This window comes from Chamaea fasciata, unplaced genomic scaffold (assembly GCF_029207755.1).
Source record: "Chamaea fasciata isolate MVZ Bird 193981 ecotype frontalis unplaced genomic scaffold, bChaFas1.0.hap1 SCAF_14, whole genome shotgun sequence".
Classification (NCBI taxonomy): Eukaryota; Metazoa; Chordata; class Aves; order Passeriformes; family Sylviidae; genus Chamaea; species Chamaea fasciata.
The window spans coordinates 14,916,159-14,931,114 of record NW_027094099.1 but is presented as its reverse complement, the minus strand read 5'-3'; the positions used below and the strand labels follow the sequence as shown (position 1 = coordinate 14,931,114).

The 14,956-nt window shown below is 40.8% G+C and overlaps 1 protein-coding gene across 1 annotated transcript in view; it reads right to left on the bottom strand.

Moving 5' to 3' along the window:
* The window catches only part of MCTP2 (multiple C2 and transmembrane domain containing 2), a 116,482-nt gene that overhangs the window by 77,715 nt on the left and 23,811 nt on the right, over nt 1-14,956 (bottom strand). The window contains exons 6-9 of the mRNA XM_066195900.1: nt 5,206-5,348; nt 4,323-4,399; nt 3,120-3,231; nt 1,106-1,141 (exon numbers count right to left, since the gene is read on the bottom strand). Coding sequence (XP_066051997.1) covers nt 1,106-1,141; nt 3,120-3,231; nt 4,323-4,399; nt 5,206-5,348 — 368 coding nt within the window. The remainder of the gene's footprint in view (nt 1-1,105; nt 1,142-3,119; nt 3,232-4,322; nt 4,400-5,205; nt 5,349-14,956) is intronic.

Here is a 14,956-nt window from a genome sequence, read left to right as displayed (position 1 = left end):
AAGTGATGAGCTCTTCAGTTATTCCATCACTTTCTACCAAGTGGCATTCAGGGATTCCTGGCAGCTCTCTGCTCCAAGCACTGCAATATCCCTGCAATCAGGGCTCCAAAGGCTGTACTTCGCATTTCTTCTATTGACAAAAACATTCTTGCTGGCACAATACCTGAGATGGTTGGCTCCTGTACACAGCACACCACGGTTGTAATGAATAAAACAAGAGGAGGTTAATGATTCAATTTATTTAGGCACAAACCGATAGTTACAAAGGGAAAATATCATGAGAACACACTCATCTTAAGAGCCAAATTCTGCTTTTCAGAGACTCAGACTGTACAGCTCTCAAGCTGGGTACTGGGGCTTGCAGTGTCTGTATCATTGTTATTTACTCAATAGCAAATTAAAGCTTTACAGAGCATATAAAAAGCCACAGTCTATTTCCTGAACAAGTTAAAATCTAATGCAAAAAATGATACAGGAATATAAAAGTAATGGAAGCCTGCAGGGATCCTACAGGAGACCAAGGGAAGCAAGTTATACGGACATGTGGCAACACACAAATCTTGGAAATCCTGTTACAATGGAGGTAATGAAAACTCCCTGCTCAGCCTCCATCCCAAGAACAAAAGGAATTTCAAAACCCACAGGGGCAACCAGAAGAAATACTACCTCACAAAATTCCACCCATGGTGAGAGGCAGCCCCAAAGACAGACAGGGATCCAGGAGAGCCTCATTCAACCCCTGCACCAACACCGTGCAGGTGTTCTGAAACAACTTCAACCCTCCACAGCTCCCTTCATTTTGGTTGAATTGACACCCCTTTCCTTTGCACAGACAGTTTGTCTCTCTTTCTACAGCTCATTGTGAGTGGGGTCTTATGTTCACTTGCCACTACATACTACCATGGCACCTACAATTAGAAAACAACTGCAAATTCCCATCACAATGAATAGGAAAATCAAAAGAGCAGAGGTTGTCACAGCCATCACATTGTGACAGGTGGCCTCTACATTTCTGAGTTTTCCTTTGTTTAGCCTGTTTCAGAGGAGGGCACGGATTTTGGGAGGGGACCTTCATTTTCTTTAAGTGGAAAAAAAAATGGATTACCTTGGATGAAGTTCGTTTCTTTCGACTTGACCATCTCTGTTCATGAGTCCCCATTATTGTACCAAAGAGAATCCAGGGAAAGGAAACAGGTAAGGAGTAAAATGGGGAAAGTGTTTAGTGAACTAATTCAAACAGCAGCTTGTCAAATGAGCTAGAAAAGCCTATTACAAAATAGGGGGCTAAATCTACAACTCCATTTCCATCTACCTTCCCTGCCACATGGAACATAACAATCAACAAACTCAAAATACCTGCATTGCACCAAAAACAGAGGCAATAAAAAAAAAGTAATTGAGAATAAAAAGTGAAGGGACCCAGAGCCATTAGTAAGAAACATGGCTTATACTTTTGGTGCCATCTGGTTCTACAGTAAGCTAATTTAAAAAGGGGGGAAAAAAATCATTTTGCTGTTAAGTGCTAATGTGGACAGAGCTATTTCACTGTTCTGACTCCTTTGGAAATGGCTGAGCAATCTGCATTTGAAATATGAGGGCTTAAAACATTGTCTTTAAAAAAAATTACAGTGTGCACCAGCTCTTCTATCATCTGCACTCTGAATGTTAACTAAGCACCCAAGAGTACCAAAAGCTGCTATTTAAACCAGTAAGATTTGTTTCACTGGCAAGGTCCACTTTTGCCCAGGCCTTACTAAAAATTCTGGAATTCCTGAGGTCCTTATGACTACACTAACTTTTTTGCTAAAGTAACTTTACATTTTTGCTTCACCCCTTCCTGCAATTCAGTAACACATGCCAACAATGCTGTTTTGAATAAGTTAGAGGGCAGTTCACATTCCAAATAAAAGCCATCTCATAATATAGACATTTAAATACACCATTATTTTAAATATTGCCATTAAGCTTTCAAATAATCACATAGGAAGGTAAAAATAACTCTATCATTACCTTGTTATTAATTAAGACTTTACAATTCTCAAAAAGGCATCTATTTGAAAAATAAATAATGAACAGCAGATATCCCACATTAGCTTCTCCTTCTTATTTTGCTTTCCAACCCCTTGAAACATTTACGTTTCTATAAATAATCCCATTCAGGCTGGAGTTCCACACCTATAATTCAAAATTGTGCTGTAAACAGCAAGTTTCATTCTCAGCTCTGCAGAAAACCTGTAGAAATATTTTCTCTTAGAATGTATTACACATTTTTAAAAGTAAGTCTAGTTTATAAGATGGTCCAAATAACTGCCTGATCATGTGTATTCACCCCTTGCTGGCCAGGAGCAGGATTAGTTCACCAATATTTGTGTGCTATACACTCTGTATAAAACACTAGGAGAAAACTTTAAAAATTGAAGCAAAAAAGCCATGTGCAGGACCTGAAAATAAAAAAAAACCTATCAGCTTCAGTTATGGTGCCCCCAGTTTCTGCCCAGCTTCTCTGGGTTTCTAACATCACCAATCACCACACTTCTGCATCAAGAGACAAGTTCAATTAACTCAGTGAAGAAACTGGCAGTGGGAAGGTCAGGGTTTTACAAGCAACCTCCTCCTCTCAGCCTGGTGCTCCTCCACAGGACTGGGGCAGTTTAAGTCTTAACAGCCAAGATCAGTTTTTAGATTTCACGTGGATAAGTTTTTTCATTGTTGTTAAAATATATATATATATATATATATATATATATATATATATATATATATATATATATATATATGCAGCAACCAAAAAAAAAAAAATATAAAAAAAGGGAAATATAATAGCTTTTCTTCAACCTGCCCATTGCAGTACTGGACACATGCCCAGAGCACAGAGAGCACTGCCACAGCGCACATCACAGTGACAAGATAGAAGCATCCAGCTAAAAATGTCTACACAACTTTAACCCAGCTAAATACAGGGCTTATTTTTTTTAAAGTTATGCTCTATCTCGATTTCAATATTGAGTCTCAAAGGATGAAAATAAAGGTGGCATTTCCCAGTAAATCAAATTATGCCAGCTCTTCTTTTCTCCCCCCTACAAATTCCAGCTATAAATTTGATTTCCTAAGCCACTTACATTTCTCTTGAAGTCTCCTTGCTTGACTGCTAGACTCAAGTTTAATACGATCACTCCCATGTCATCTTCTAAACTGTTGGGATCTTCCAGTTTTAAAACCTGTTCAGTAGTTCTACAAGGCAACAAAAGGAAGGAAAAAAAATGTTGTGCATTTATTGACTCCAGTTAACTCGGGTTGATTATTAAAGGTCAGGCTGAGCTGTGCAAATTTCATCTTCTTGTCTGAAATTCCCAATATTGAGTTTAAATGTTAAAATGGGAAATGGGGAGAGTTCTTTCTTGGTTCTGACAAAATACACCCCTCTTTTAATAATGCAGCACAGTGTTCCTACAGCACTGCTCACTGCTCGTAACTCTCCATATGCAGGTACACACTGAATTAGGTTACTACTACCTCCACTACACAGAGCAGAAGAGTGACAGGGAAACTCATCCAAGTGAATCTTCTAATATTAATGGTTTGTATTTGACTCCAGAGATATTTATTCTGCCTGCTTTTAATCCCTCTTCATGACTCTGTTCCCTTGCTGAGAACAGGAATGCTGGTATTTACCTGGTGGCACTATCTCACGGACAAATTAATGTTTCTAGAAATTCAGATACAGCAGCCACGGGAGAACTCATTTCTCCCCCACAAAAAAAGTCATCGCACAGCAAGGGAGCATAAGAGAAACAACTAAAACTTGAATTCCTGGCTTCCAGCTCCACAATGAGCCCAGGCAGCAGCAGCAGCAGACAAAAGGCACAGGGTTTGCCTCGGCACTAAATCAGGGCCAGATGCAGCTGCTGCAGGCACGGATGGATGTGGGGGGAGCTGGAAAAGAGGCGCTGGAAGCAGCCGGGCAAAATGCTCCACAGCCCCAGGGAAAGGCACCCCGTGGGGCTGAGGACAGGTCCCACATCTTCTCCCCCTCTTCCATAAATTGTCCTGGGGTAGCTCCCCCTAAACAATGCTGCACACAAGAATTCTTAGTGCCAGAACTGGGCTCCGTCCAGGTTGGGTTTGAATCCGGTGTGTAATGCCAGATAAAAATGTGTGCAGAAGATTTATCTCGAGTGATTTCTCCTGAAATCCCCATTCTTCTATCAAAAATCAGTTTTCACGAATAGAAAAAATTCCAAGCCAGAAAAAAAGCATTTCACTACTTCCCTCTGTTTCTCAATTAAGCTGCATAAATAACCTTTAATTAAATTAACTGTTACCTATTGAGTTCAAGTTCAGTGAGCGCTACAGATGCCGAACCCATGAAGTCTGAAGTGGTTAAATCACGATCGTACACCTGGTGGCAAAATAAGACAAATATTTCCAATTTTCACATCATAAGCCAGTTTTATCCCAGGCGATGAAAGAACAGATATTTTAAGCCCTTTCAGTTCAATTTTGTATCTGAAAGATCAAAGCTTAGATATAATTCAGGGATCACTTTCCATCTCCCCGCTTTAATTTGTATTTTTAGCTAAATATTTAACCAGCATTTTGAAAGTATCTTCTTAATATTATGTAAACAGAGACATGTGTGCTGCTATGGATTGTGCCTGCTCCTTTATACTCCACACGACAGCATAATGAAATGCTGCACAAAAATCAGGTACTTCTGCTTACAGATGTTTTAGCAATTAGTGCTCACAACTGGTAGCTGGCGGTTCTGGTAACTGTAACATTCCTCATAACCAGAAAAGGCTTTGCCACTTGTCACGGCTGCATCCCAGGTAATAATTCTGTGCAGCCCAGCCAAATTACACTCCTAAAACGTGCTTCTGAAACCGCCCCTGGTTTCCCTGAGTTTGCACAAGCACGGGGAGAGAGAAAAGAGAGAGAGCAGAATTCAGCTCCACAGCTTTAAGCAGATCCAGTCAAGGAGTTTTATTTCAAACTTAGGTTTTTGCAGACGGAAAGCAAAACATGCAAGTAAAATCTGGGAAAGACATATGTGCATTTTAATTTGAAATCGCTGAAGCTCTTAAACCGGATTGTGTTTTATGCTGTGCTGCTACAGCGAATAAAAATCAATATGTTTCTAAAGTTGAAAATAATTGCTTAAAAAAATATTGGCCAGTCTTATGAAAATCTGAGATGAAAACTTACCTTGATCCAGAGTTTTTGATCGAGGGTCTGTATGGGCAGCACAACAGTTTCATCCCAAACTGGGTTGAGGTTCTTGTAGACTACCTTACTTTTGTAGAGGGTTTTGCCATTCAGTTTAAACTTCACGTATGGGTCACTTGTACCTGTGATAATTAATTAAAAAATAGATTAGCATGCTTGTATGCAACTCCACAACCTTAAATTATATTTTCATAAAATAATTTAAAACACTTAATGGTAATTATCTATTTTTCAGATCCATGCATATATTAATTACCTATATAAAATCTGCTCATTCTTACAGGAAATCTACAGACAGAACAAGAAAGTTGTCTGAAAGTAGGCAACAAAAAAAATCGTCATTGTTTGCTGGAGCTCTGTTGTTTTATTCTTAAAGAACATTAATTGTTGTTTAACAACTCTTTTAAAATTTTAATTTGGTAAAAGAGCAAACAGAAGCAGCATTGAAGCACTATTTACAGGCCAACTAATGACACGGTGGAAGAGAGAAAATGTGATGCTGTGACTAGGAATACATTCAAAGGACCCAAACTCTAAAGCATGTAAACTCCTGGGATAGGAGCTCCAAGGAAACCAGTAACAATAGCTAAAATACCCGTCAGGATTTCATCACTGGTGTCACTTTGCCAATTTACTTAAAACCCAATTTGAGGTTTCAGTGAAAAAACAGCGACATTATTCATCAGCTCAGGATAAAAACCACACAGAGAACAGACTCTGTAAAACCAAGCACTGCCCAGGTAACACATTTTTTAATCCAAGTGGCACAATTTGCCATGGCAATAATGTCCCCTGTTTTTATGGAGCAGATGTCCACGGACAGAGAGTGAGGCATGTGCCATGCAGCAGCAATAGAAAGACTTGCATCTGTCAAAGGAAAACAGAAGAGGGAATCAACTTATTATTGTTATTAAACTGGTGGCATCTGCACTAACACCAATCAGTTGTGCAAGACACCAGGTAAGAGGGGGAACAAGGCACAGGGAGGATTTTACCAGATGATGGTGGATTTAGTTATTCATACAGATTTTGCAAAAAAAAAAAATCTTCACAAGCTGCAAATAAAGGGGAAAAATCAAACTGAGATGTAGCAGCATCTACAATTAACTGAGCCTAGGTGCCATTCACCTGTCATATCCAGTATTTTCTGTATTGTATGTTATAGCTGGAATTTAACTTCCCTCCTAACAGTTCAATTTCATTAGAAGGGTAACAGCTAAGATGATGGTCCTGGATGCCCCCCAGCCAGGAAAAGACTGATTTCTACAGCAGACTTCAGAGTCAGAAATAATCTGAACCTGTCGTCCCTGGTTCCCACTGGCCCAAAAAACACATGGCAGACCAGGATAACCCAGCCTAAGAGCAATACTCTGTCTTGCCAGTGATTTGGTGCACCTGTGAGGATGTGAAAAATCCATATTTAAACATCCAAAGCTCTCATCAGTGTTATGTGAAGACAGACCTAAACTCAAGAAAAAACAATTATGTGTAAGTATGTATTTGGAATTATGCAGCACTGTAAAGAACTGTGCTCCTGGGAGACAGACATAATTCTAAGAATTATAGGAAGTTTTTATTCTACTTTAATATCAAAAGGGAAGAGTTGTAGAACCTGGTCCATCCTGCACATCACGTGTGTTTCGTTCACAGAAGGAAAATATCAGTTGGCTTTCAAGTACTGTCTGCAGCTGATCCTTTTCCTGAATAATAATTGTTGAAAAAAAAATTTTTGGTAAAAAAAAAAAAAAAAAAAGCAGCTGCAGACTTCTTAAATAGAATTTTCTTTTTTTTTTTTTTTCCTTTTTATTCTCCTCTAAGAGAGAATAATAGTAAAGGGCCTGATTCAAAGCCAGGAAAGTCGGAGGGCAGCTTCTCATTGTTCCCAGTGGGTTAGGACTAGACCTTTCCCTAAAAATTTCTCAGAACTATGATTATACTCTTATACAAAGCATCCAGCTTAAAGCCAGCACAATTTCCAGGAGTGGGAACACACAGATAGATCATAGTCCCACAGTGTGGGGGGCAGCAGTCCTCGAAAGATGCAGAATTAAGAAATAACAGCTCTGAGCTCTTTGGTGTCACTTCAAAAAGATTTTTAAAGGCCAAAAAAAGGTTAAAAATCCCCTGACTTTTATTTACAGAGTAAGCTGGACAAAGCTGCATAATTAAAAGTAAGAATAATAATAATGTCCACAACCTATTCTGTGCATGAAATAGCAACTGGCCAAGACAAGGAAAGCAAGTGATGAAATGAAAGCACGAAGAGACGATGGAGGCAGGTGGTTTATGGCCATAACTCATCTGCTTTTGGCACAGAAAACCCATGAAAGAGGGCAAAACCTGAAAAAAGAGAGAAAAATAGGAGATACAAAATAAAAGCAAACAGCCAGCAAGTTCAATACCAACAAGCAGAAAACTGCAAGCCCTTTCTCTGAGGATGGGAAGCAGGAAGACTACAGCTCAGTAAGCCTCCCAACTGCATTATTGCTCTGAAAAGCTTTCCAGGTTGTTATACAGTAAAGGAAAATAAAAGGTTGGGGAAAAAGGGAAGGGCTGCCCAGCAATGCTCACACGAGCCAGGCTTTAGCCATCGTTCTCACGTATCTTTTTGTAATAAACTCTTCCCTTACATTTACACGTATTTATATATAGAAACATACACATGTATATAAAGAACATATATAAAAGGAATATATATATATATATTATTTACCTAAAAATAAATATTGTACCCAAAAAAAACAAAGGTGTTGGGGGGGAAGCGATAATAAAAAGAGGCCCTTAATTAAATACGATTGCCACTCTGGGATCAGGCCTTCATGCTTGTCAGCTTACTCTCAAAATAAACATCTCAAAGCAGGGCCTCAGTGGTGTCACTTACTCCAGCAAGGCAGCCTGGGTAATCCCTCGCTGTCTTGACAGCTCCATAATGTTCCAGCGGCTTCACGGGTGAGCGGCAGCACCCGCGCCGCGGAAAATATTAATGCCACGAATTAACGGCAAAAGGGCGGCTCACAAAAAACCCCAACAAGGGAAAGGTGTCAAGTTAGCACCAGTGTTAATTGTGAGGGAAAATAATTGTGGTGGGGCAGGGAGGGGTGGGGGGTCCTGTGGCGCTCGGCTGTCGGGCTGTCACGGGGGTGACATCTCAACTAGGCGGGTTGGGGGACAGGGAGCGCAGCCGCCGCGTCCTACAAACGACAGGGTGGTGCCTCCGTGCCACCCAGCAGTGGGATTGTCACTTGGGTGGGGGGACACAGAGCACCTGGGGGTTGGTGGCAGTCACTGGGGTGAAGCTGGGTGGCCTGGGTGGAGAAATGTCAGGGATGGATGTGGCACCACAGCCCCCAGGGCCTGGACTGGGTCGGTCCCTAAGGTGCCGGCGAAGCTCCCTGCTCATTGTGCCTGGTTCTGGTTTCCTCCAAGACACCCCAGAGTGCATCCAGGTGACCAACATAGTTGACAGGGAATGAGAAATAAGCCAGGTGGGCAAGCCGGTCCTGATGGGATGAACAGTGCAGACTGCAAATTACTTGACTGCATTTGAATTCAGGGCTTGAAGCCTTCTGGATTCAAGCTCAGAAAGACGTCTGGGTCTATTAAAAGCTATTTATAAGAGACAATCTACAATCTAGGCAGAAAAACATAACTTTTTTTGAAAAGCGCCTGGTGATGTTAGAGATGAACCAGTCTAAAAAAAGGATTTTTTGTTTATAATCTTCTTTTAACTGTGACAGAAATGGATAATTTTCTGAAGAAGCCAGACCAATTAAAAATAAAAAAACAAGAAAAAGCTTTTTAGCATCTATTTCCTAGTGAAGGCAACTGAATCAACAACTTTTAAGCACGTGCATGCTGGCTCTTCTGAAAGCAAGGTCTCACTCACATCAACTTTAGCAGTATCAGCAGGGGAATGGATTATTGTTAAAGCCTGTTAAGAATTTCACCCCCCAAAAATTACTCTCTGGTGGGAAAAGCAAGGTGCTTTGAGGTTAATTTGTATATTGTGCAGTGAAACAAGTAGGTTCTCACACAGTAAAACATATGGACAAAATACATATAAAAAGCCAAGATAATCAATCTCTCAGCCTAAAGCAAACCAAATAAGAGTAAAAAGGAAGGTTGACCTCCTAAAAAAAAAAAAATCATTCTATCAGCTAGGCCTCTTTCCCCATGAGAGAAAGAACGTTCATCTCAACAATGATGCTCCCTGGAATTCCTTTGCATAATACCAATTTCACTTCTATTTTCTTCCACCAGCACTAAAAAGCAACGAGTGCAGGCAGACCAGACATCACCTAAAACCTGAGAAAGCTTCAGCGAGCAAAAAAGTTGCTGGGACAGAGGAGCAGGAGAGGGTTTAGTAGCCCAAGAAATTGTTAAGGTTGTTTTTAAATGGATACTGCTGCCCTCTAGCAGCTACCGAGCGATGGATCAGATCCACTGCTTCAGAATGAGGAAAAAAAATAACCCAACAAACCCAGAAGACCCAATATAATTTCAAGCCACACACTGTTTTATGGGAGCAAACTTACTGGAAATGTAGCATATGAAACAAGTCTCGTTCCATAAATAAATAAATAAAAATGACCACCAAATTGCCTTAAAAATCTTGAAAAAATCAAAGAGCAGTGGGAAATTTAACCTAGACCATCTTAAGTTTTGGTTAAAAAAGTAAATTTTAATCTGAAGAAGGAAATTAAGGATTTATTTTATATGCACGTAAAGAATAAATATCTAAAAATCTTCCTAGAAATAGAATCACTGAAGTTATTTACGACGAGGAGTAAAAGACATTCTAAAATGGAACACACATTTTTCTTTTTAAGTGGAAAACCACTACATCCTTGCAGTGAAACAGGCGAGATCAAGGCTTATAGGGGAAATCAGAAAAAAGCAAATTATTCTGCTGGCAGGATATTCAGGTGATTTTGGAAAGTTTTGTGCCCAGCTAGTTTTACGTGGCCAGATGGAAATGAAACATTGCTTGGAAACAAGCAGTCCCAATAGGTTCCAGGGGAAAATAAAAACCAACCAGGAAAAAAAAAAAAAATACACACAAAGCTAAAAAAAAATACCACCACAAAAAAAAAAAAAAAAAAAAAAAAAAAAAAAAAAAAACCAACACTGAAAGGACCAGAGAAGTGTGAAGAAAGTGTGCAAACCTACAGTTCAAGGGAGGGTGATGGTGGAGAAAAAATATCTGAACTTAACATTAATAGAATGAAAGATGCAGATATAGCACTTTCTATACAAGACACTTCAGAAACACCAAAAAAAAAAAAGAGTAATGGATCTCAGAAAAACCTACCAAAATGCCATATGACATTCATTAGGGACATGGAAAGCACAGAATTGTCTTTGGTAAGAATTAGTCCAACTGAACACTGCTTTATGCCCTGGCAGAGGCTTCAAGATCTCCCTGGAGCTTTCTCTTATGCATCCTAAACAACCCCAACTCAGTGTTTATTCTTGTATTCTGAGCCTTCATCCTAATAAAATCTTCTTACAGAGTCCCAGAAAGATGCAGTGTGAGCTGTTAATGCAGGCAGGTGCCCCCTAAGACTCAGCTCTGACAACTTTTGGAGCCAGAACAGTTTAAGAAACCTGTTTTCTAAACAACTATTCCGACACAAGAAGAGTCACAGGTATTCTCTTCCTATGGTCTCATTCCTACATTTCCTAATTTAACATTAAAAAAGGATGGGCAGACATAGAAATTGCTTTTGTTTGAACTCCTCCAGACACATAAATCGCTTTTGTTTGAACTCCTTCTGTTGTTCTGAGGTTCCTATCTCAGTGCATTCCTTTCCCACAGCAGTGCAGGCAGGATGCTGACAGGGATCACTGTGCACAAGGGCAAAGTTTCAGGCACACACTTTGCACTTCCAGGAACTGGGCCTGGCACAGACAGGCACTCTCAGCACAAGCCCTTGCTCACAGAGCCACATGGCATCCAGAAAACACCCCAACGATTCAAACTCTCAGCATTTGCAAATTAGCCATGATTACGCCTTTCAGAAAGAAGTGTGAAAAGTTGCCTAATACATGGTAATAATTAATAAATCTGAAGGCCTAATGATCTAATTGCAGATACCCTGAAAACAGAGAAAGTCTAAATTAATCAGCATGTTTGCAGAGAGCGATTCAGCCTAATTGCTCTGAGCATTTGCTTTCCAAACAATTACTTGCTCTAAGCTGACAAACACCCAGCACAGCACACACACATCCCTTCCTCTGGCACCCTGGTATCAGCACAGACCCAGGCAGTGAATCACAGAATGATAAAACACCCTGAGCTGGCAAAACCCACCGGGATCACCAAGGTCTAACTTCTGGATAGCCCAGAGCTGGGAGGGGTGGGTTCCTGCAGGCTCACTTCTGCTGAAAGTTAGAAGTGTATGTTATTCTACAACCTTTCTCCCCTTTTATTTTGTCCTTGGGAGGCTGATCTCTGGCACAGCTGGCAGGGAGCCCCCCAGGACCCTCTGGCAGTGGGGGCTGTGGGATGTGGGATGTGAGAGCAGAGGGTGATGTGCTGAGGACAAGGAAAGCAGGATGTACTCATCGAGGTGTTGCATCTTCTCTACTACTGCACCTCCCCTTGCTCCCTTTGAGTGTTCACCTCTGTCATGAGAGGAAAGAAAGGAGAGGAAAACCAAGGTGCAGCAACAGGAAACAAATGAAACATGAAAGGAAGAAACAGAGATGGGGCACAAAGGTCCTGTAAGAAAGATCTACAAAACACAAAACCAGGTAGGAAAGAGACACACACAAAGTTCAGGCTGGAACAACGAGGTTAAAGGGGAAAAAAAGCAAAAAAGACACCAACCACAGCCACATCCAAGAACTGTGTTTCTTGTAACTACACTGCTTAACAGATGAAAAATGAATTTTAAAAGCACAGGATTTGGAAATGGGAGGGGCTTCTCACCCTCACTGGGACTCAAAACCCAGTTTCTGTTTATTCTTACAGCAGCAGAGCTAGGTTTGCCACCTGAAGGAAGGCAGCCCTTCCTTACAGCTGTGGCATCACTTTGTTCACTGCTCTGCAAGGGTGGCTCAACCAGGAGCAACATGCAGTCAGAGCATCCCAGTGCCAAAAGGGAGCAGGACCTCTGAGATTTCTTTAGGTGACTCAAACAACCAGGAGGCATCACCCTGCCCTGGGAAGGTGAACCAGCAGGTGGAAATGGGCTCCAGCCTCTCCCAACTCAAAGCATGAAGTTGAGCTTCACAAAATAAGGGCCAACAAGGCCATAAAACCACTAAGGGTGCAACAAGATGCCAACAATTAGAGCACCAGTGATTTTTTTAAAAGCCAAATGAGATACAGAATAATCATCTCTCTGTTCTGCGAAGCTGCTGCAGTGCCTCATAGATTTGTAATCAAAAAACCACATTTCTGCTTTCTTACTACCTGCAGTATTAAAATTACATGGACGCAAACAACTTGCCATCACTGAAACATGTCTAGTAACAGTAATACCACAAAAACCACATAAAAATCAAACTTCTGGTGCTGTGTACATATACACAGAGACCCATAACCTTCAGTGTTTGGCTAATCCCCTACAAGAATGTAAATGTAGGACCCGTGCACTGCCTAACGTTGGCCCCAAAGGTGCACACAGGTAACATGTTAAATTTACCATCTGCTTAGGCAGTTTCTACTGTGTGACTGGGTCAGACTGTAAGCAAGTAAATCAGACTCCAAGCAAGCTGATGACCAAGAGGTAACACCTCTCTCATCCTGCATCCCTAGACACTGATTTTGACCCAAAAAAGGGGGGTTGGGAGCTTCTCAGCTTTCCACCAGAATCAAGATCCTGCTCTAGCAGCACTTGGATTCCCTGGCTGGGGCACACTTATTGGGTGTTGCTCTACAGAGGCTTTTTCTTTCACTTACCCTTCAAAAATACATAAAAGAGGCAAAGAAAACACTGAAACTCTGATTTATTTTTCTTTTCTGCATTGTTGTGCAATTTAGAGAAAGCACATGCATCTGAACCAGTCTCCTGGGCTGATGCGCCTTCTCCAAAGAGAACAGTACAAGGAGAGGAGCTGCAGAAAGTCAGGGACTGGAGAGACACAAGAGACAAATAAAAAGCAGTGCAAGGAATAAAAAGTGAAGGAAAAAATAGGAAAGAGCAGATGTTAACAGGATTAACACTATGAAGAAGGAAAAGATGTAATAAAAATCTGGTAAAGTGAAGGAGGAATTTATATCACCAAAGGGAACATATTCTGGAAAGAGCAGTACATAGTGAGGCAAAGCGTCTGAAAAAAATACTGGCAAAGCTGGTAAAAAGTGAAGTCATGGTGGTCTTACAGCCTGCAGTTCTAAGTAGAATTCCTGCTCATCTTTACTTGGCCAAGCATAATTATTTTCTAATTAATACCTGTTAAGTATAGAATGAATAAATTCAGGAACAAACCTGAGAATTTGATGAGTAGTGCTAGGATTTTTTTTTTAGCAACAGCTGTTTCCAACATCAGGAATGTTTCTCCTTGGTAACACATCTTAGATTTATTTTTATATATACACACAAATAAATACTTTTTACACGGGGACAAAACAGAGGCAGAAGCAGACTGAACACGAGCACAGGAGAATTTACTCAGCTGCCAGGAGAGGGCATCACCCACCCACACTGCAGCCCCTAAGCCTGAGCTATTTAAACTGTTGTAAAATGAAATTAAGGGGAAAAGTGCAAACATGAGAAGAAGGCAGACACCACACTTAAATACCGTTTTCTTTATCTTTAAGTAAAGAAACTCCCTCAAAAAAATGTAAACTGATGGGTTTGATGACTGCTTTGAGATTTTTTCCAGATAAATCGCTGAGCGCATAACAACTGAAAATTAAAACTTAGGGAAATTACAATACTTATGTCAAACCTTATTTAGGCTAAAGATGCTGGGGCATAAACTCTCCGCTCAGTCTGTGGTGAACGTTCTGCTAAATTCAAATCATTCAGAGCACACTGATACACCCCAGCACAGCAGCTCTAAGCAGCACCACGGCGGAGGGAGAGGAGGGAAGTCACACACTCCCAGCCCACAACTTAGCTCTGAGGCTTTCTCACTCTGAAGAGATGAGCAGAGCTGACAACCTCCCACTCTCAAAGGCACGCTGAGAAAGCCCAGTGGTCTCAGGGCAAGCCCCAGCATCAAAGAAAGATGTCACATAACCAAAGTGAGGCCTACAACGATGGGCATCCACAGTGGGCTTTTTATTTTTTTAAGGAGCCACCACTGCAGCATGGTGATGACTGATGAATAATCATTAAGGCACTGTTTTCTCCCCTCCTGCTGCCTGTGCAATAAAAAGCAGCAGTTTTACTGAAAGAAGTATCACCTCACTTACTCAGTTTACGAAATGAGAGGTCATTTGCCACAAAGCAACAGAGACTCATCAAAAGGGATTTTTTTCTCCCCTTATGTTGTTTCACTATGCTGTCCAATGCTTCACAAAGACAAGCATTTGCTTTCTTACACAACAAAACACAGCCTAGAGCAAAGTATGCTCTGTCTTCTCTAGAAATACTGCTCTGCTGGAATTGCTCATTTCTAAGCTTTTTCATAGGAGCAGTTGGATGTGTCCTGGCTTGTGCAGCCTGCTAGTAAAATCTGATGAACTGCTACACTGTTAGGAAATACAGGCTTCTGTATAACCAGTAAAGATCTTAATCTAAGTACTGGTTCGCTTCTTCCAAAAGCTGGTAGG